At 44.9% G+C, this 21,694-nt stretch overlaps 1 protein-coding gene across 1 annotated transcript in view; it reads left to right on the top strand.

Moving 5' to 3' along the window:
* The window catches only part of LOC129157212 (uncharacterized), a 52,292-nt gene that overhangs the window by 3,898 nt on the left and 26,700 nt on the right, over positions 1–21,694 (top strand). The window contains exons 2-5 of the mRNA XM_070547674.1: positions 8,974–9,031; positions 9,140–9,268; positions 9,402–9,509; positions 18,081–18,183. Of these exons, the coding sequence (XP_070403775.1) occupies positions 9,185–9,268; positions 9,402–9,509; positions 18,081–18,183 (295 nt within the window). The 5' untranslated portion in view covers positions 8,974–9,031; positions 9,140–9,184. The remainder of the gene's footprint in view (positions 1–8,973; positions 9,032–9,139; positions 9,269–9,401; positions 9,510–18,080; positions 18,184–21,694) is intronic.

The following is a 21,694-nucleotide window of genomic DNA, read 5'->3' as shown; positions in this document are numbered from 1 at the left end:
TGCTAAACCTAGACCTGTTAAACCGCGAGAGCAGTCCCAATCTCCTCAACAGGGGAAGGGGGGTGCTGATTGGCTGCCTAGGTCTGGACAATCAGACAGGAAGTGGCCCAACCAAAACCAACGGCAAGCAGGTCGGAACAGTGGAAGGTTTAAGGAGCGCCGCCCACAGGTAGGTCCCGAACACGAGTCCGCAGGTGAGTACTTGACCAAAGCCGACGTCCAGGAGATGTTTCAGCAGTTTCTAGCTAAACAGAAGGAACAGCTGAGATCTGCAGAAGAAACCCCTGCACCAAAGTCGTCTTCTAAGAAGCCAGACCCAGAGCCAACGTCCGCATGACTAGGCGTGGCTCAACCCCCCAGCGTGGCCAGGACCTACCTGATCAGTTGGGGAAACACTACTGGTAGACCACAGGAGTCTCCTGAAATCTACCCCCCAGAGAAACCAGATACTAAATTTCTGAAGTTCCTCGGTGACTTAACAAACCATGATCATGCTCGCCGTTTGTACTGTAGCACCAACGTAGGTGGATGCATACAGGTTGATGCTCTGCTGGATACTGGCTCAGAAATCACCCTGATATGCTCCACACTGTTCCATCGCTTGTCTGACACCATGCGGTCGCTCGGGAAACCAGTCCAGGTAGAGCCCTGTGACCTGAAAATCACCAGCTACACCCAGACCAGGGAGTGTATCACTCACCGGGCGTGGCTGGACATCACCTTCCAAGACATGACTCTGGTTCACCCGTTTTATGTCTGCCAGCTAGACACTGAACCACTTCTCATTGGTCAGGACCTGCTTGAACGTCTAGCTCCCCTCATCGACTGCCAGAAGGGTCAACTGTGGGCCCAGGTGGACACACCTAAGCCCTGGAACCCGGATAGCAGCCGACCATCCTCCATTCTTGAAGTCAGCATAAGTGAGCCGCAAAACCCTTGTTCCAAGGTCATGCCCCTCCCTACGGCTCCCACAGACGAGGACCACCTGCAAAGGCACGAAACCGCTCCTGGAACTCCGCTCTGCACACATTCATCTTTTCTCTGCTCGCTGAAGAACGTCAGCCTGCAGCCATATGCACCACACATAGTTGGTGGTCTTACCATCAACTGCACCCACATCTCAGATGCTCGCCTTGCTCTTTGGTCGGAAAAGTCAGCCATCAGCCAGCAGATGTTTGAACACCTGCGTCAGAAGGACCCCCTTCTGGTCAGTGTGACACGTAGCCATCGGCTCTTGTCACCTACTTGGCCGCAGAGGCTCCTGAAAGCGCCAGAGGTCTGCTCTCTGACTATCCAGCTTGGAGCAAGACAGCTCACACATACATTCAGCATCATACCACAGCTTGATCCACCTGCACTCATCGGAGCAGATCTGCTGGTTCGACTCGGTGCCCAGCTGGACACTTGCAATCAAGTCCTTTGGGCCCGGGCCACACCATCCTCTGAGCCTGGCTCAGAAGGCCCTGAACACTTGCTGTCCGGTCAGACCATTCCACAGGCCTGCCGTGCAGTGGTTGAGGCCAGCACGGTTCTGCCCCCACAGGTCAAAGGAGTGCCCGTTCGTCTGACTCTGATGAAGCATCAGAAGCTGCCAGGCACACAGGCCTTCTTCCAGCCATCACCACACTTCTTGGAGCTCAACTTAGCCGTCTGTGGCACGCCACTCTTGGAGCTGAACAATCGTTCTGCGTACTTGTTGGTCGAAAATCCGACCCAGAGTCCTATCCACCTGCCAGCAGGAAAGCCCTTGGGCATGCTGATAGATAGCTCATTCCATGACTTCGAACTTTCAGTCCCCGTGATCGGACAACTTCCGTTGTTCTTGAACGACAGACAGGTTGGTGCAGACACATTCAGTACTTTCCCTTCACAAATGATTACCATCAAGCGGCATGAAGCCCTTCCTGAGGAACCCATTTGCAGTGCAACCTTAGATACTGACGGCGGTCAGTGTCTAACGGTTTTTGCAATAAATACTCAACCCCCTGAGTCACCGGTTGAAAGCCCGGAACACCAGAGACCCTCCTCCTCTGAACCTTATGACGGCTTCGAGGCCGAAGTCAGCCAGCAGCTTGACAAAGCGGATGCGCTGGAGTCAGAGGAGCAGAGAGCAGCGCTTAGAAGCCTGTTCTATGAGTTTCAGTCCATCTTATCCAGGGACTCCCTGGACTGTGGACTCACAAACCTGCATACGGTTCGCATTCCAACGAACCCGAATGCCCCTCCTACTTTTGTACGTCAGTACAAGATTCCCCTCGCTGCTTATGAGTCGATCCAGGAGATCCTCGATCAGCTGAAGGAGAAAAACATCATCAGAGAGTGTAACTCCACTTACAACTCTCCCATCTGGCCGGTTCTGAAACCGACTGGGAAATGGCGTCTCACCATAGACTATCGCGCACTGAACAAACAAGTACCTCTCTCCAGGTGGCCTATGATCCATTTAGATCAGGAGCTAGCCAGAGTCAGAGATGCTCGTTTCTTCTCTACGGTTGACGTAGCCAACGGCTTCTGGACCATGAAGGTTGAGCCGGCGGACCAGTATAAACTGGCTTTCTCCTTTGGAAATCGCCAATATACTTGGAACCGCTGCCCCTTTGGCTACTCTAACTCACCTGCCGAGTTCAACATCTTCCTCCACAAAGCCATGTCAGATGCTGCTTCCAGAGGGAACCTCATATATGTCGATGACATCTTGATGAGGAGTCGAACCTTCGAGGAGCACCTGGCCGAACTCCGTCACGTGCTGCAACAGCTCGCTGACGCCGGAGCTAAATTGGCGATTCTCAAGGGACAGTGGTGTCGAACCAAAGTGGAGTATGTTGGACTGCTGGTTGGCCCTAATGGAGTCGAGCCCCAAGCGGGACGCATTAGAGCCATTCAGGACATCAAAGCCCCAGCTAATCTGACCGAACTCAGGAGCTTCCTCGGAGTCTGCAACTACTCCAGGCAGTTCATTGAGGAGTACGCTGAAATAGCGAGGCCCCTCACTGAGCTGCTTCAGAACGACACACCTTTCGTGTGGTACAGACCCCAAGAACTCTCCTTCCAGTTCCTAAAACAGAAGTTGGCGTCCGCACCCTGTCTGGCTTACCCAGACAAGGATAAAGAGTTCTACATAGAGGCTACTTTCTCCTCTCACTGCCTGAGCGCTGCTTTGAAGCAGAAACACGATCAGGACATGAGAGTTGTGGCATACGCCAGCAAGCCTCTGAGCAAGGTGGAACTCCAATTCTCAGACTGCGAGAGAGCTCTCCTCTCTACAGTCTGGGCCGTCGAACACTTTTGTAGTTACATCGGTGGACAGAAAGTGATCATTGAAACGTGTCATCAGCCCGTCACCTTCCTAAACAGCCAGCGACTTCGCGAAGGAAGAGTGTCAAACAGCCGCATTGCGACGTGGATGATGGTGCTCCAAGGATACAACATTGAGGTCAAGTATGGTCAGAACACCAAGCTAGCGCTAGGACAAGGGCTAGCAGGCTGCCAGCACTGTGACTCTGACTCCGTCATGGGCCCCCTGGACACACCTGCCGCAGTCTACCCAACCGCATCCAATCATCGCTACTTTGATGAGAATGTTTGCCAAGGGCTTCCGAAAGTTTACACTGATGGATGCTCCTACCTTCACGAAGGCCAGCTCCGTGCTGGGGTTGGAGTCGTTTGGGTGGACTGTGACACTAAGCAACCAAATCACTACCGGTTGGGCCAAAAGTCTAGTCAGTACGCCGAAATTGCTGCAGTGTTGATAACCCTCCAGCAGGCGGCAGCCTTGGACATCACTCAAATCGTCCTTTGCTCAGATTCAAACTACGCTAGACACAGCTTCATTTCTCACTTCCCCATGTGGAAGGAGAACCACATGAAAAACGCCAGGAACAGAGACGTGAAACACTCGGAGTTATTCCTAGCGTGTGATCTGCTCACCACTGAGAAAGGCATAATGGTCTACTGGAAAAAGGTCAAAGGTCACTCCAGGACCCTAGGTCCGGAGAAAGATGGTAATGACGAAGCTGACCGCCTTGCTAAGCTCGGTGCTGACCAGGGAACCTGTTGGGAATTCAAAGACGAGTGGCTTCCACCCAAGGCCGTTCACGAGGTCTGCGCGATTACTCGTCGCCATGCTAGCCAGGCAGACGAACCTCGGACCGTTGAGGTACCCGTGTTTCTAGGCAGAAAACCACAGGACGCGGACCTAGTCACCATGCAGGAACAAGATCCTGACCTGAAGCTCATCCGCGAGCTTCTCCAAAAGGGCCCGATGCCTGAACAACCGTCACCACCTACTGGCGCAAGCCGAGATTTGGTAACCCTGCATCGTCAACTCGCGCACCTGAAACTACAAAACGATTTGTTAGTTTACATGCGTGACGATCACAGCCCGCCGCGCTGGGTTGTTCCACTTGACCACAGAGGAGTCATGCTTGCCTACGCCCACGACACTCCGGTTGGAGGTCACCGCGGAGCAAAAGCTACCCTCGCGTCACTGACAGAAGTAGCATATTGGCCGTCGATGTCCAAGGACGTACACAGCTATGTCCAAGGCTGCCTCGTCTGTGCCCAGTTTCAACCCTCCCAGCCGCTTGCTAGAGCACCACTGCAACGCAGGGGAATAACCTTCCCTTGGTCCCACCTGCAGATCGACTGGGTTGGACCGGTTCCCAAATCGGCAAGAGGAAACAAATATATGCTAACTGTAACTTGCAGTTTCACAAAGTGGGTGGAATGCCTTCCAGCGCCAAACGATACAGCCGTCACAACCGCTGTACTGCTGATTAACCACGTTTTCAGTCGATGGGGACTTCCACTCTGCATTGACTCTGACCGAGGAACTCATTTCACATCCAGTGTAATGACGTCCCTGTTTGAACTTCTGGGAGTGGAAGTGAGATTCCACCTCCCCTATCACCCACAGTCATCCGGACAGGTCGAACGGATGAACCGCACGGTCGTCTCTATGCTCAAAAAGTACGTCTGCTCCACTGGGAAGGACTGGGACGTCAAGCTCCCTCTGGTCCTGATGGCCATACGGTCCACTCCACAGCGATCCACTGGGGTTACGCCCTTTGAGATGATGACCGGCAGACTGATGACTCTACCACTGCACCTCCTGTATCACCCAGAGGATGTCAGTGTTGCCACTGCCTATACCGCTCATCAGTATGTGGCAGACTTGAAAACACACCTCAGAGCTACGTTCGCGCACGCTCAGAAGAAACTGGAGACCAACGTAGAAGGCGCTAAGGCCTACTACGACCAAAAGACAACCAGCCGCGAATACGAGGTGGGTGACAAAGTATTCTACTTTCGGTTCGCCCAACCGGCACGCAAAGCTAAGAAGTTCCTGCCCTGCTGGTCAGGACCATTTGAGATCGTGGCAAAACTCTCTCCAGTTGCATACAGGTTACGCATCACCAAAGCGAGACAGGAGCCTGTCTACAAATGGGTGCATGCAAACCAAATCAAACCCTACGTCAAACCATCCCCGCGGGTACAGAGACCAGACTCCCCGCAGGAGGTAGACGTAGTCGCTACATAGTTCTATGCATGGAAATGGAAAAGGGGGGAAAGTGCACGTTTAACCCACTAACATGTACTAACCGACAAAGAACCAAGCCCCCCCCGCCGTCATTTTCACTAACCAAGAGAAACTCCTCCTAGAACGCTAACAGGAAGTACTTACTAAAACCTTACAGGGTACTCTTGTAACTGTCAACCTACATTCTGCTCTGATTAATGAATCTCTACGTGCAATCAAGACTTTGTCTGAAACCATACATCAGGATATTGTGTACACAAGAGTGGTGAGAGATTTGATGCAGGACCTGCTCAGGGAAGTAAGTTCCACGCTGGACAGCTTGGTTGAAAGTCGTATTTCCCCGTACTTGGTACCACTGGACCTGCTCAAAGATAGCTTGACAGCTGCTACCCCTCTACTGTGCACCTTTCACAAATCCACCTAGCGTACAGCCTAGGTAGTGCAATTCCCATTCACGTTGATGCAGAAAATTAGAACTCGGTTTCCTGTTACATGTTCCCATAATTGTGACACCTCACATCTATAGGTTTAAGTCGATGCTGAACATTGGTATTTGAAAGGACGGTAGGCATTTCCACTTTGAACTAGAAACCTGACACTCCATCACCTCAACCTCGAACAGCATGACTCAGAGATTGAGATCATGGACGCTTTCCGGGGTTGTAACTTTGCCTTCGATTTAGAAATTGACCAACAATTACTGATTGAAGGAACCAAATTTGCTAAGTTCACACAAAACCCGCGTGAACTTACTTTGACGCCCAAGACGCTACATTGACACAGATTATACGACTTTAATCTGCACATTGGTCGCCCTGGGGATGGAATGGCTCATCACGGCCGTGATAGCTTATTCCGCCTACAGGCGTGTTAATAAACTCCAAGATAAGATGCACTTGCTCACCTACGGTGTGCCTCGTAACCGCGTTCGGGGAGACTCCAAGCGTGAATGTACCACACCTGTCTAAAGGGGGTGAGCAACATTTTCTTTGTTATTCTGTAAACCTAAGAGTAGTTCTCATTTTAGTCTACCTCACATATTTATCTGAGTGTTGCAGTATGTCACATTCTTTATAAGCTACACACTGACTGTATGACCTAAGAATGTATTTTATGAGACCTCAAGGTTGCTATGAATTTTCTTGGATGTTATATGTTTTTTTTTTGGGTTTTCTGTATTTTGTTTCTTACTTGGTCACATATTAACTAGTGGTCATGTGCCGGCCCAGCTCAGTCTGTCAATGACTCTGTCTGACGCACCAGCACATTGTAGTACCTCTTAGTTTTATGGTCCTTGTTTTAGCCCAAAGACTGTCCTGATCCGCCCTTTGGACCAAAAAGGGGGGAATCTTGGGACCACATAGGTCAATGCGCGTTTGCGAACTATGGACCTCGTACATCACCGCGTGCTCCATAAACTGAACTGTATGGCCGGCGGTGAGATGCCTTTGTGTCCACTCGTGGAGTTAACCGCCCACCGACCTTCCTCCTTCTACACTACTACCTCTCGCATGGACGACATCATCATTGCGTACCACCTGCGTGAGTGGCTTCTTCTCGTTATGCGCGTTGGGGACTATCCCGTTTCCTATCCTCTTTGTGCCTGACCAGGATCAAAGACCAAAGGCGCCAGGATCCAAGACAAAGAACAAAGACAAAGGCGTCCAAGGAGACCAACGTCCTAAGGGACAAACCCACCTGTGCTTCCGACAATCAAGTCGACCTACGTTCATGAGGAACAAACCCATCTGTGCTTCCGACGATCGAGCTTTGGGCGCGATCCCCGAAACCAAAAGGGGGAATGTTGAGGGTCTGACCTTATGAGGAAATTACTATGCAGTGATTTTCTCCAAAATGACTGTGCTTAAATTGCTCTGAAAAGCAAATAATCACATCAGCGCCAAGAAACTTCATTTCCCATGATGCTTTGCACACGGAAGCATTGTGATGACGTCACCGCCTAATACCAGAAACACGATCTGCGGGAGGCGGGAGCTTGGAGCTTTCCCGCGACTTCAAAGACTATAAATCATGAATGAGACAAAGAAACCTCGTTCTTTTGCCCAGGATACCTGGCGGTAAGGACACGCTTATCGACGCTCCGACAACTTGAGCACGCGGAAGCTCTAAGTGCCAAGTTGAGCCACGGAACTGCTGGAAACTAAACTGCAAGCCCATCAGATCTGCTCGTTTCTGCTCCCCTCCAGCTGATGTTTGAGGACACAGAACTGCGGAGGGAAACAACAACTCCATCCAGCTCTCAGAAACGCTGTAAGTTATAACTCAGCACAGAAAGAAACTTTGCTGTCTCTGTCCAGCCCGTGGAGAAACACTCGTGAACGCCAAACAACGGAGAAAGCATCAAACCGACGGATGACGCCGGAAACTGCGGAGAAAAACGGAGAACCGTCAAGTCATAACAGCGGGGGACGCCTTGCTGCTTTGGTGATCAGGAAACTCATTTTTTTCTCTCCTTTTCTTCTCCCGTTTCCTCTATAGTCTCAAATAAGCAATAAACCGCGTCTATTGCTTAAAAAGTAGCTTCGTGTTTTCCTCTTTCGTCCCAAACACGTCCGTCGGGTCATTTTGAAAGAATAAACTGCTTATTGATCATTGTTTGGTATCTTAAAATGGTTTCTGTCATGGCCAGGCTGAAACTAAAAGATATTAATTTGTGATTAATCTTTTGTGTTGTTTCATGATCTTTTTAAATGTTTTGAGTGATTTAAGGTTAAGTTACTACTGATTCTAAGTGCTTTGGAAGTTAAAGTGCAAGTTGCCACCCACACTTTAGCCAGACAAAGGGGTCAGCCATCTTGTATTCAAGACTCCATTTTGAATCCATACACACGCACACACACACACACATACACACTACTCCTTTGTGAGAACAAAGGACCCCATTCATACATCCTCCATCACATGCAAACACATCCATCTTCAATCATATCACACGGTTATTATTCATCTATTCCACTGTTTATTCATTTGACAAATTGTTAATTAAACGTTATAAAATTCAGATTTTCGTCTCCAGTAGCTTTGTTGTGTCGAAGAGAAGTCTCTGCTCCAAGGATTCTACGAACTTCAAGAAAGACTGATAAGAGTTTTGGATTCAATTTTTCCCCGGAAAAAGGGGAATGGTGCCCCGTATATCTAAGAATATCTTAATTAATTAATAAATCAGTAAATATTTACATATTTACAGAATTTATTGAAGAATCCAAAAGTAAGTTAACGCTTGCGAATTGTTCGCTCCTAATAACCCCAACACCGGATTTAAGCACATTTAGCTGCAAATCATTCAGGAGTTACAGGCCTTAAATATAGATCTAAAATGAATATCGGACTTCTTCAAGTGACACTTACAAAACTCCTTACATGTGCTTGTATTCTTCATTTGCTAATAAGATGTATTTTTATCTAAATTACAGGACAATCGAGGCTTTGAAAAATGGAACCCAGGCAGTGATTTCAGATGGTGAAATCAAGGTAATGTTTAATTATAATAAATTAAGACTCTAAAATTGGACATAGAATAATGCAATCTCTTGTTATCTGTGGTAATGCTGCTTATTTTTAACTCTTGTCTCTACTCAGACTGTGTATAAGGATCTCTGCAGCGGTGGAGTGAAGTCTGGCCTCATGTATCTGTGGCACAATCCAGGTGTCTCGCTTAAATTAAAGCAAAGACTAAAGCCACTGATGTTCCACTTTGCTGATGCACAGGTAAATGTATACTGACTTACAATAAGCTGCATCACATTTATTTATGTGGATGCGTGGTTAGTGGGCCACCTGGGTCCGTTGTCTAATGCTGAGAGGAACGTTTTGTTCATTTTTATGTTAACGTGTTTTATAGGTTGACGAGCTGACGGAGCGGATTGGTTCATGCCCAGGAATAGATAAACTAATAAAGAAGGGAGAGTTCCAGTTTCTGGACTTGGTGTTTGATGTCCTTGTTCCAGAGGTACAACGCAGTCTTCAGCAGTGATTGGTATAAAAGTTACTTTTCGAAAACATTTGACAGTGTATGAAGTAATCCTTAACAGAGTTTGGTGGCAGGAGAATCTCGTCTCTGCTTTTTGCGGATGATGTGGTCCTCCTAGCTTCACCCAGCTCTGACCTTCAGCTCTTGCTGGGTAGGTTTGCGGCCGAGTGTGAAGCGGCTGGGATGAGGATCAGCACCTCCAAATCCATGGTTCTCGACCGGAAAAGGGTGGCTTGCCACCTCCGGGTCGGGGGAGAGGTCCTACCTCAAGTGGAGGAGTTTAAGTATCTCGGGGTCTTGTTCACGAGTGAGGGTAGGAGGGATCGGGAGATCGACAGGCGGATTGGTTCGGCGTCTGCAGTGATGCGGACGCTGAGCCGATCTGTCGTGGTAAAGAGGGAGCTGAGTCAGAAAGCCAGGCTCTCGATTTACCGGTCGATCTACGTCCCAATCCTCACCTATGGTCATGAGCTTTGGGTAACGACCGAAAGAACGAGATCGCGTATACAAGCGGCCAAAATGAGTTTCCTCCGTAGGGTGGCCGGGCTCAGCCTTAGAGATAGGGTGAGGAGCTCGGACATCCGGGAGGGACTCGGAGTAGAACCGCTGCTCCTCCGGATCGAAAGGAGTCAGTAGAGGTGGTTTGGGCATCTGGTCAGGATGCCTCCTGGACGCCTCCCCGGGGAGGTGTTTCGGGCATGTCCTGCCGGCAGGAGGCCCCCGGGTCGACCCAGGACACATTGGAGAGGTTACATCTCCAATCTGGTCCGGGAACGCCTTGGGGTCCTGCCGGAGGAGCTGGTGGAGGTGGCCGGGGAGAGGACGGTCTGGAGCTCCCTAGTTGGGATGCTGCCCCCGCGACCCGGACCCAGACAAGCGGAGGAAGACGGCGACGTTGAAGTAATCCTGCATGTTTTTCAGGTAACAATAAAAGTGTTGGAAAAATGGGAGGGAATGAATCGATATGCAGCTGAGAAAGCCATGCTTCAGCAAATTCATTTGTACCCAAAATAAAATGGTTGTGAAATTAAGTGTTTCTTTGGTTTTATTGTCTTTCACTCAAAATAAATACCAACTAGCTAAATAGTTATCAGCTGTAGTAGTTAAATTCTGTTGCAATGAGCTGCTGTGATACACAATAGGACAGTGTTATGGATATTTAATAACTAATTTTTGTTGCTGGTGAGAGAGGAGTGTTGCTGAAATGTTTTAGCTGCTTCTGGGAGTCCTGTATTTAGCAATTGGTGTAGGTCAAAAGTTCATCTTGGGCTTAACAATAAAACTGAATATTTAGCAAGTACTATTTTGTTTGCACATTTTGAAAAGTCTTAGTTTAACGTGTTCTCATTTTTTCCATAAGTTTTTTTAATTCACTTTACAGCCTTTTATTGTGTGTGTGTATATATACATATATGTGTGTGTGTGTGTGTGTGTGTGTGTGTGTATATATATACATATATGTGTGTGTGTGTGTGTGTGTATATATACATATATGTGTGTGTATATATATATATATATATATATATATATATATATATATATATATATATATGTATGTATGTATGTGCTACTGTCATAAAAATTCCCTGTCTGAAGAACAAAGGGATTTAATATTCAATTTTCATGCAACGCAGGTAACAACGTTACTTAAGTTTGCCAGTCCAGATCTGAAGAGAAAAAAAATCCGAAATAAAAAGCTTATTCCGGTAAGTTTTGTTTTTTAAAAAACTACTTCCAGTGAAAGTAATGACTTCTGGTTAAGGTAATGACCCACTGTGTAATTTTTCTCTTAAATGTGTACAAATCGAAGAAAAAAACGACACGGTATGGTTTTGACAAATCCAAACTACTTTTGTGCTTTGTCAATAAAGTGTATTCAAGAAAAAAAAACTACTTCCGGCAAAGGTAATGACCCGAAAAAAAACTACTTCCGGCAAAGGTAATGACTTCCGGCGAAGGTAATGACACTTGTTTTTCCGGATACGTCATTTCCTGTCACGGCAAAGACGCCAGCTGATGTCTGCAGCCAGATGCTCTTGATTATTTCAGCTTCAAAGTTTTGGTGCCGTTGCAAACTAAAAAGTGCGTGTGCGCGCCGCGGGAACTTCAGCTGAAGCGACGGTGGCTGGTAAGGGTCACCGCGCTTAAACCGCGGCCACGGTAAACCCACCGAGATAATTTAGTTTTTTAAAAACTGGACGGTTATTTTTATTGTCAACTTTTTTTACCGGAGTTTACCGCTATACCGGTTACCGTGACAACCCTAGTGACCATGGTCAACCCATGGAAAAATTCTCTCATTAGCTACAAATTGCCTTCAGGGGCAGCAGTAGCTCAGGTGGTAGAGCGGGTTGCCTCATGATCGGAGGGTCATGGGCTCAATTCCAGCTCCCGCCAGGGGTATCCTGCTGTTGTGTCCTTGGGCAAGACACTTCACCCAACTTGCCTGTGTTAGTGGTGGTCAGAGGGGGCGACGGCGACAAATGGCAGCCTCGCCTCTGTCAGACCTCCCCAGGGCGGTTGTGGCTACAAGTAGCTTACCATCACTAGCAGTGTGTGAATGTGAGAGTGTGTGAAAGCGTCTTTGGGGGTCTAGAAAAGCGCTATATAAGTTCAATGCGTTATTATTATTATTATTCATCTTGACCCAAAATGATGCAGAAAAAATATTGTTCATGAATTTATTACTAATGAGCTACAGTACACCGTTGCTATCCTTTATAATATGGTTTATTTATTTTTTTATTTTGATCAGTTAGGAGACAAAATAATGTTTCTCCAATTTTAGCCACACTTCAATGGCTTTTAAAGATGGCCAGTTTATTTTAAAATGTTATTTTTAAACTTTTACGTGTAGATTCACTGAGAAACTGTTTTTTGTTTTTGGAATATGATGATCAGCCACATTGTGTTTCCCATGCAGGCTAAATGCGAAAATAGTCTTCTACCCATATTTCCTGCATTGGACTTTAATGGACTTGCATTAGACCACACGGACTTTAATTAGCTGCAGAAAGGAAATAGATGGTGAAATGCTTGAGCTATTTAAGCCAATCAGATCTACATCACACTTCAAACTAACATTCATTGACTCACCCAGCTTGGCTCACGATAGGGAAGGCTGTTGTTGGTTTAGCGTCCAGGAGAGAGCAGAGCACGTCTCAGCTAGTAAAGGCAAACCGTTAGCATTGGCAACGCCACACGTGACAGAACTCTTTCAGGATTGTGCTATTTGTGGAGATAAAATATCAACATTGCAAAGCCAACAGTGGTATAGGCGTGTCAGTTTTAACGAATCAGAGGCAAAGTTTTCAAATTTAAGAGAATAAGACCTCTAATCTTGCCGTCTTCTGTTCCCCTCTACTCTGGCTAACTTCTAGTTCCTGAAACAGGAGTGCCAGAGCTTTTTTCCCACAGAGATCAACTCACAAGGCATTAATTTATATTAGAGGCCTGGAAATATGAAAGCTCTGAAAGATCAATCATCACCTTGTATTACAGATGTTCTTGTTTCTTATGTTCTGCAGTTTTGCCTGTGGTAATGGAGGGTGGAGCTTTCAGGTCTAAGGCAGACACCCTGCCTACTTCCAAAGCTAGACTTAAACAATAATACAAAAGCTGGCTCAAGCTCACACTAAAATTACTTGTTGGACAGCTGATGAGTTAAACCAGGGATGGGTAAAGGCCGGTGCATTCGATAAATGCTGAAAATGTTTGTTTTTTTCTCATGGGGCTGCACAAAATTATTCAAGCCATGTTTTTCCTTCAGCATTCTTAATTGGGAGTTCTAGCAGATTAACTCAACTCATCTGGGCAGAACATTTTTCCTACAAGTTTTCCTACAGCTATTGTGGGATACGAGAACCACAATGAAACGTTGTTCTTGCCAACTTGAGTAAACAAACAGATTGTTCAGTTCTTGCAGAGTATTTGGCAGAACTGAAAGAGGTAAAAGCAAGAGAAAGCTCCGTGAGACTTGGATCATGATGTGTTGGTTTTGTTCTGTTGGCATTTTTAAACCCAGGCTGCAAACTTCATTCAAAGTTAGTTTCTGTTGCTACTTTGGCAACAAATGGACTTGTTTCATTGTACTCTGGTGACCCCAGTTTCAACCTTGACCTTAAAGAGATGGAGATGTTATTATGAAGATGTTTTTAATACAGCTGAATGTGAAAACAAAAGTAGAAAACATCATAGCTTGAACCTATGTTCAGACCTTAGTGTGGACATAAATCTGGGCCCGTGCAACAGCAAGAAGACTGATAAGAGTCCCTGAATAAAAAGTGTCTACAGATCTGAACTAACAACTAATTGACGTGTTTCCATTGCAACAGCCTTCCTCTCAGACAATTAATATATGTGATTAAATCAACAGACAATTTCCTGGTATTGTCGCGTGCACGTCCCATTTGTCGGTTCCGTTAAAACCCAGTTCCGTTAGAACTTATGAGACTGCATCCATCAGGGTTCGATGGGGATGTCGGTGAGTATTATAGTATTAGACCCTGGGTTGGGCGTCCTAAGTTAGAATCATATCTTTTATTTTAAAGGTGAAATAATATGTAAGACTTTTCCTTCTGTAGTAGCTCACTTCTTTTTAAGCAATCCCGTTATCTTAAGGTTTCTTTATATTAATCTGTCACAAACCGTAAAGTAAGTCCTGATAATTCAAGAACCCATAATTAATGTGCTTACCTCTGTGCAATTAATGGTCAGGGCCCCCACTCGTGAAGCTTTAGAGAAAACCTGAAATAATCAGGATTATGTTTCTTTTCCAAAAAAGTTTATTACAAAATAGAAAAATACAAAAATGAGTAAGTATAAAAACAACCGCTATCCCCCAAGGAGGAATTAGTTCAAAATGATTAAATAAGAGTTAGTTTACACTAGCTCCTGTCTTCTGAGAATCTTCCGTTCAGCTCCTTCAAAAAGGTTTGTCTAAGCTCTGCTTCTCTCCAAAAAACTGCCTGTCATCCCCCATCCAGCAGGACGGGGGATGACCCCTCCAAATCTGCTCTGTCTCTTCTTGTCGCCTGCCCCAGCTCTCTCTCAATCTCTCCCTCTGCTGTTCAGAGCTGTTCTTATATACCCTTCCTGGGCCAGCTTAAGGTCATGGGGTCATTTACCAGACACACACTTTGTAGCTCAACACAAGACATTTGGTATCATGCAGCATTCTTCTTAACACAGGTCATTACAAGCAGTACTCTACATAAGGGCACAGGTCATTACATCATCTTTTGCAGCAAATTGTAGATCTTCCTTCAGCATTCCTGAGATGGCTCCTGGATCCGATGGGCTTGTCTTCACTCTGTTCTCCTCCAATCCCCTCTTTCCTAAGCCAGGGGTGGGGCCAGAGGTTGGGTCAGTCTCCTGACCTTTTGCCCAGTTCTGTCCTCTTGTCCCTGTGACCCTTGTGTGACCCTTGTTTCTGACCACAGTTTTTTGACCTGCAGCCCAGCTCCTGTCTTCTGGCTGATTTTGCTCGCACAAGCCAGTCCAGTGTGGCTCACCTTTTGACCCCGTACTTGCCACTGTCTTTGGCATGTGGGGACTGGCAACAGTATAACATGGGTATTAAATGCCTCAATATGAAAACTACAATGGTTTTCATCCTTCTTTGTTGGGTATTTTTTGGCAAGAGTTTAATCACACAGTAAAAAGTGTAGAATTGGTTCAGATCAAGTGCGGCATTCATTACCACTTCCTCCAGCCCTGCAGCTTGTACCAGACGGTTAGTTATTCAGGAGTCCGCCATGTCTTGAGAACTTTCTAAACTGTCATGAATTGAAGGATGAAGGTTGTAAACATTCAGGATCTGCATGTAACTAGGGGGCAACACTTTTAATTCAATTTTACATCTGCAGGACGTACCACAGCCTCCTTATTGTCAAATTCAAGGTGATGCTGCTGCTGCTAAGGGCATGGGCTAGAGTGTCTACAAGTACGAAAAGTGAGAATAAAAGACTGCGTAAAAGATGTCTACTGACGTGGGTGATAGCTAACTGACACTAAGAGTGGTCTAAAAATCCCTTTTTAGTTACAGTACAAACCCAAAAGTTCTGCTGGATTGTTACTTTTACTTCATGAAAATGAGTTCTAGTTTTAGTCTACTCTTAAACAATTACACGGTCGGGCGTAGCGCCAGTCTTCATGGTGAAGTATCGGATGGACAAAGTTGACAGCCTTTGTTGCCATATAATATTATATATTTATTTGTTTTGTTCTTAAGGTAGTGGCCCAATGCTATGTAAATATGTCCAAACTTTAATTTTTCCATTTCTGTCACCTTATTCTGAACCCTACACACAGCTTTTACTGCAGTTTGTAGTCATGTAGACTGAGGTAGCTGTATAAATGGTATAAATACCAGCAAACAGCAGAGGCAGAAATTGTGCAAAAACAGCTATATGTAATCATGTTAGCTTCACTAACAATGGATATTCTGAGTCTGCCTGCATGCTGAAGGATAACTCTGAATCCTAAGCTAATGCCAGTACAGAGGACGTTTCTCACAGCCACACCAGAGTCAGCAAGTGGTCATCAAAAACACATATAGTTCAGCTAAGAAGGTTAAAATTAAGGAAACTCAAATTACAGCAATGCCATATTTATTGTGCTGTACTTGATAGGACTTGCACCTCAAACAATCTGGGGTAAAAGAACAAGATTAGCACTAGAACCAAGATTTAAAAGCATAGATTTGGAGATTTAGTCAGACGCCATATAGAGGTGGAATAAATGTATTACACCTTAAACCCCATCAATACGTCGATGATTATGTCTGGAATTGGTGCCTCACATTTGTAAATGGGCACCTTTAACTGAGCAACGGAGCTAAAACTGTACTTATATTAGGAAATATCACCAACTCTCCTTCTGTCCTGGTATGTCCACAAACACTTGCACATGCTCTGTGATTGACATCAGTACATGAGAAGACATCTAATGCTATTAGTTAATGCCGAGTGGCCCAAAGTTCAAATAGCATGGAACTCTATGGAACGAGGGGTGGGCTTAGCAAAAACAAACAAAACAAGCCATTTCGCCTGGATTAAATTACAAAGAGATTATTTTTAAAATTCCTATATATTCACCTGATGTCTACAAAACAGGGTGTTCCATCAATCCATCCATTTTCAGCCGCTTATCCGACGTCGCGGGGGCAGCAGCCTAAGCAGGGAGGCCCAGACTTCCCTCTCCCCAGCCACTTGGGCCAGCTCCTCTGGGGGAAACCTAAGGCAGGGCTAGTCAATTCCAGGCCTCAAAGGCCGGTATCCAGCACGTTTTAGTTTTAACCTGCTTCAACACACATGATTTAAATCAGCAGGTGATTAACAGGCTTCTGCAGAGCCTGATGAGCTGCTGCACAGGTGACTCAGCCACTGAATCTAGTGTGCTGGACCAGAGCAACCACTAAAATGTGCTGGATACCGGCCCTTGAGGCCCAAACTTGAATAGCCCTGTCCTAAGATGTTCCCTGACCAGTCGTGAGACAGCGTGTCCTGGGTCTTCCTTTAGGTCTTCTCCCGGTTGGATGTGCCCAGAAAAACTCACCAGGGAGGCATCCAGGAGGTATCCTAACTAGATGGCTGAGCCACCTCAACTGGCTCCTCTCCATATGGAGGAGCAGCAGGTCTACTTCGAGCTTCTCACCCTATCTCTAAGGGAGAGCCCAGACACCCTGTGGAGAAAACAAATTTTGGCCGCTTGTATCCGCGATCTCATTCTTTTGGTAACTTCCCAAAGCTCGTGTCCATAGGTGAGGGTAGGAACGTAGATCAACCATAAATCGAGAGCTTTGCCTTCCGGCTCAGCTGTCTCTTCACCACAGCAGACCGGTACAATGCTCACATCACTGCGGATGCAGCACCAATCTGCCCATCAATCTCACGCGCCCTCTTTCCCTCATTCGTGAATAGGACCCTGAGATACTTAAACTCCTCTGGGCAGGACCTCATCCCTGACCCGGAGAAGGCATTCTACCCTTTTCCGATTCAAGACCATGGCCTCGAATCTAGAGAAGCTGATTCTCATCCCAGCTGCTTCACACTTGGCTGCAAACCGCTCCGGTGAGAGCTGGAGATTAGGTTCTGATGAAGCCAACAGGACATGGTGCTAAAATAGTTTAATCTCTGAGTTTAAACCACCAGACAAGTAAGATGCAGTAAAGAGCTTTGAACATTAAAGAGCATGGGGCACACGCTTTGTGTTCGCACATGTATTAACTTTCAGAACACAACGTCTAATCTCAAAGTCACTCCAGGTGATACAAGAAGACATGTTCTTTGGTAAAAATAGGACAAAGTAGAAAGGTAGAAGAGCTGAATTTCTGACCCAGCCAAATTATTTCCATATTCATAACCTCAGAGAATAAAGGATTTTTCAAGGGAACAAGCTGGAACTCAGTAAAGTCAGACATAAAAAGAATCAAAAATATCTCTACAAGAATGTTCAAAGGGGTTACTGAGACAGTTTTTTTTCTTCTCCACCTCTCATCTTCATCTTAACACAGAAAACTAACAAACTAACTGATTGTTCTGTGCTCAGGTGAAAATCACCAGGGTAAATCAACAGCTGCACAAATGGTCAAACCCAACAAATGAGATGAGGATCACTGTTAAAAACCAGGACCACCTTACTGTTCTATCAGGTCAGTATCAAGTTTCAGCATTTTATCAACTTGTCACTTTTGCTTTTGAAACCTTTCTAAATATATTTTTAAGTGTGTTTCCATTCATAAAATAAGAAATACAGTAGTGAATGGCAGATTTTAGTCTTATCATGCAGTCAGGGTGAAGAGATTCATAATCAAAATATGGAAGCAAAATTGACAAGCTGCAGCCAAAAAGCATTTAAATGCATGTAAAATCAATTTGAGATTGAGATTGTGTGCTGATGTAAGACTGGGTTTTCTGATAGGCTGCTACGGCTCTGCTATTGTAGAATCCAGTACAGGAAAGATTTCCTGCCACAGGCCAGTACACGTTACAACAGAATCTGTCAGCTCAACCTGAAATCAATGTATAAATGTTGTTTCTGCTTTGGCACAGTTGCTATCAAATCATGCACACATTTAATTCATTCAGTTATTCAAAGTTGTATATAATTTCTAGTTATTGTTCAACATTGCTCAGAATCATTGTTTTATGTCTGTTCTGGAATAGATTTATTTAGACATTTATTAATAAAGTACACTCTAAGAAATGAAAGGTTGAATTTACTGAACCGAGTTGTTTAGATGGAAATAGAACATGGTAATATGTTATGTTAAAAGTAAATGTACGAGGCTGACATCATGTGGTCACATTCGGTTACTGCAGTCTGTTTTTCTAAGCAACAAAATCACTTCCTCAGTGCCGTTCCGTGTGTTTCATGGCTGTTGCCTTTTACAGTTTAGCGCCAGGCGATTCTAGATGATTAACAAAAATACAGTTGTCTTTTGAACTGTCTCACATGCTATTGGGCAACAAACAACATGGCAGTCCACCATATACTATCTAAGAGGCTGCAAATACATCTCTTTTCTAAATAAAGGACTTAAGTCCCACTATCTACTCTTGACCCAAAGAACAGCCCAAGTCTAAATAGCCCAAAGTTGATGCCAAAGCCATTTTAAACGACTTGTCATTATCTTTGTTCTTTTGCTCAGTCCCAGTAACATCCTGCCAACTGATCCAACAAAACGCTGTGATTGGCCCACCAAACCAACAAAGTGGTGTGATTGGCCCACCAAACCAACAGAGCACTGTGATTGGCCCACCAATCCAACAGAGCACTGTGATTGGCCCACCAATCCAACAGAGCGCTGTGATTGGCCCACCAATCCAACAGAGCGCTGTGATTGGCCCACCAAACCAACAGAGCGCTGTGATTGGCCCACCAAACCAACAGAGCGCTGTGATTGGCCCACCAAACCAACTGAGCGCTGTGATTGGCAAGACACAAGCCCTGCTCAGGCTGTAGTGAAGGGTGGCTGGACCGACCTGCAAAGCAAAATCATTTTGCTTCTGCTGCTATCCGTGTAGATTTCTAGCCTATAGATCTCACCTAGTTTGAACTAAAACATTGATCTCACCACTAACACTGATGAACAAGATGAAAATTGAAATATTTTCTGTTTTAAGCAGATAAAACTTCATGATTTATTTACAAAATATCAATTAGAAAAACTGCATAATAGAGGCATAACCATATGAGGTATTTATTTTACAGCTGCAGATTTTTTTTCAAAGGCTACTAATATGTGAAAGTAAAGTCTAAACTTTGGTGAATTTCTAAATTGAAGACATTTGGCATCACATATGCACAGTGTACTCTATTTATTTTCATGAAGACATTTATTTAATTGAAAAATGTCTTTTAGGTATGATGGATGAAGCCCAGACTGTCCCCTCCTCAGTCTCTTCCCCCAGCTTCTCCAGCGAGATCCTGAAGTGTTCTCAGGCCATTTTAGAATTGTAATCCCTCCAGCATGTCCTGGCTATGTCCATTCTCATCTGGCATCAGACATCCAAAAAGCATTTCATCAACGCAGCTGCTGCGCACTGGATATTTCTGCTTTTGGACAATTCTCTGATAGCTGAGGGTGAAAATCCCAGTAGATCAGCAGCCTCTGAAGAACTCAAACCAGTTTGTCTGGCACCAAACACTACGCCTCAGCCTGTTAACCCCCTTCTCTTCCCTAATATTTAGTTAGAACTCCAGCAATTAGTCATCACCACATCTAGTTGCCTAAATGCACTGAAATGCTGCCATGATGGCTGATTAGATAATAAGGTTAACAAGCTATTTAAACAGGACCAAACACAATGGCTGCAAGTGCATGAACAACTTTATTGTTGCTATCCTAGTCAAAGACAAACGTGGATGCAGTTAACTGTCTCCATTCACTCTTACTATAAAAGCCTCTAGCTATGGTCAAGCTGGCGCCAAAGTTATGTCAAGGTCAAGGTACCGTTTGAGTGCAGCACACCAAAAATAACTCCTAGACCCAAATTTTTGGAAAGTATGACTTTAAATCAAAGCAACACACAACTATCCATAAAAAGAAACACAAATAATAACACCAGCTCAGATAAAAAAACAGATAAACAAGATAAATTGAAACTAAAACCTGAGAGAAATAGTGTCAAAGTTAAGGCTGTTTAAAGAGCTAATGAGATTGGAATTAATGTTTCTACCGTGATTCTAATAAACCCTTGTTACTCACGTTTAGGTTAGAGGGGTCTAGTTTAAAACAAACTCAGGCTAATTACTCTAATTAAAGACAGATAAAAAGATGCTTCACCTGTTTTGATAAAAGCCAGCATGGAATCTTGTGCAAGTTCCAACTTAATAATAGAAGCTAACAAGTACAGGGACTTAAAGAAAAGCTGACCTCCAAAGACCAATCGTCGGTGTGGAACTGCTAATCCATGCCTGGTTCACCCGCTCTAAAACTCTATTCTTGACTCACCTGCACTCCTCCTTTCGGTTCCTCTCCACTGCCCTGCTCTGGACTCATCTATGCTCCTTATTCTTGGTAAACCTGTTGTCATGTTGTTTCTTTTAAGAACATAATCTGAAGGGCAGACAAGGGGTTAAATGTGAGATTTTGATAAAAGATTTAAAGAAGATCAGTGAATAGTTTTTAACCATTCCAAAGTTATCATTCAGTATAAAAACTAAAGATAATAATGTTCCAAAAGAGTTTGTCTTCTGGCCTCTGATCTGTGATGCCTAAACTTCCAAAAAGCTGTACACAGTGAAGCATTTAGCTACCTGTCCGACATCTGCGCTCTTTGCGTTGCTCTTGTGTAAAGGACATTTATAGTGTCTTCTTGTCTTGGCAATATTGCAACGGCACCTTAAAAAAGTAAGGCTCGCACAATGTTCGTCATCCACTCGATTTGATCTTTGAGGATCTTGATTCTCGGTTTTCTCTAAAACAAACACTAAAGTCTGATTCCTCATTTGCTAAACATACAGCAGAAGAACAAACTGTTTAAAACACATTTTTTGACCAAATATATTTAGAATGGATGGAATTACTTGTTTTATTCTTGCACCTATTAGAAAAAAAACAAGAGAATGTTTGAAGTCACATATAATTCCAGGAAAAGTACACGCAAATAGGAAACATACCTGAAAATATGATTTTTTTTTACAGTTTATTAAAGGTG

Source organism: Nothobranchius furzeri, chromosome 19, assembly GCF_043380555.1.
Source record: "Nothobranchius furzeri strain GRZ-AD chromosome 19, NfurGRZ-RIMD1, whole genome shotgun sequence".
In the NCBI taxonomy this organism is placed as follows: Eukaryota; Metazoa; Chordata; class Actinopteri; order Cyprinodontiformes; family Nothobranchiidae; genus Nothobranchius; species Nothobranchius furzeri.
This window is presented reverse-complemented; position numbering and strand designations above follow the sequence as displayed.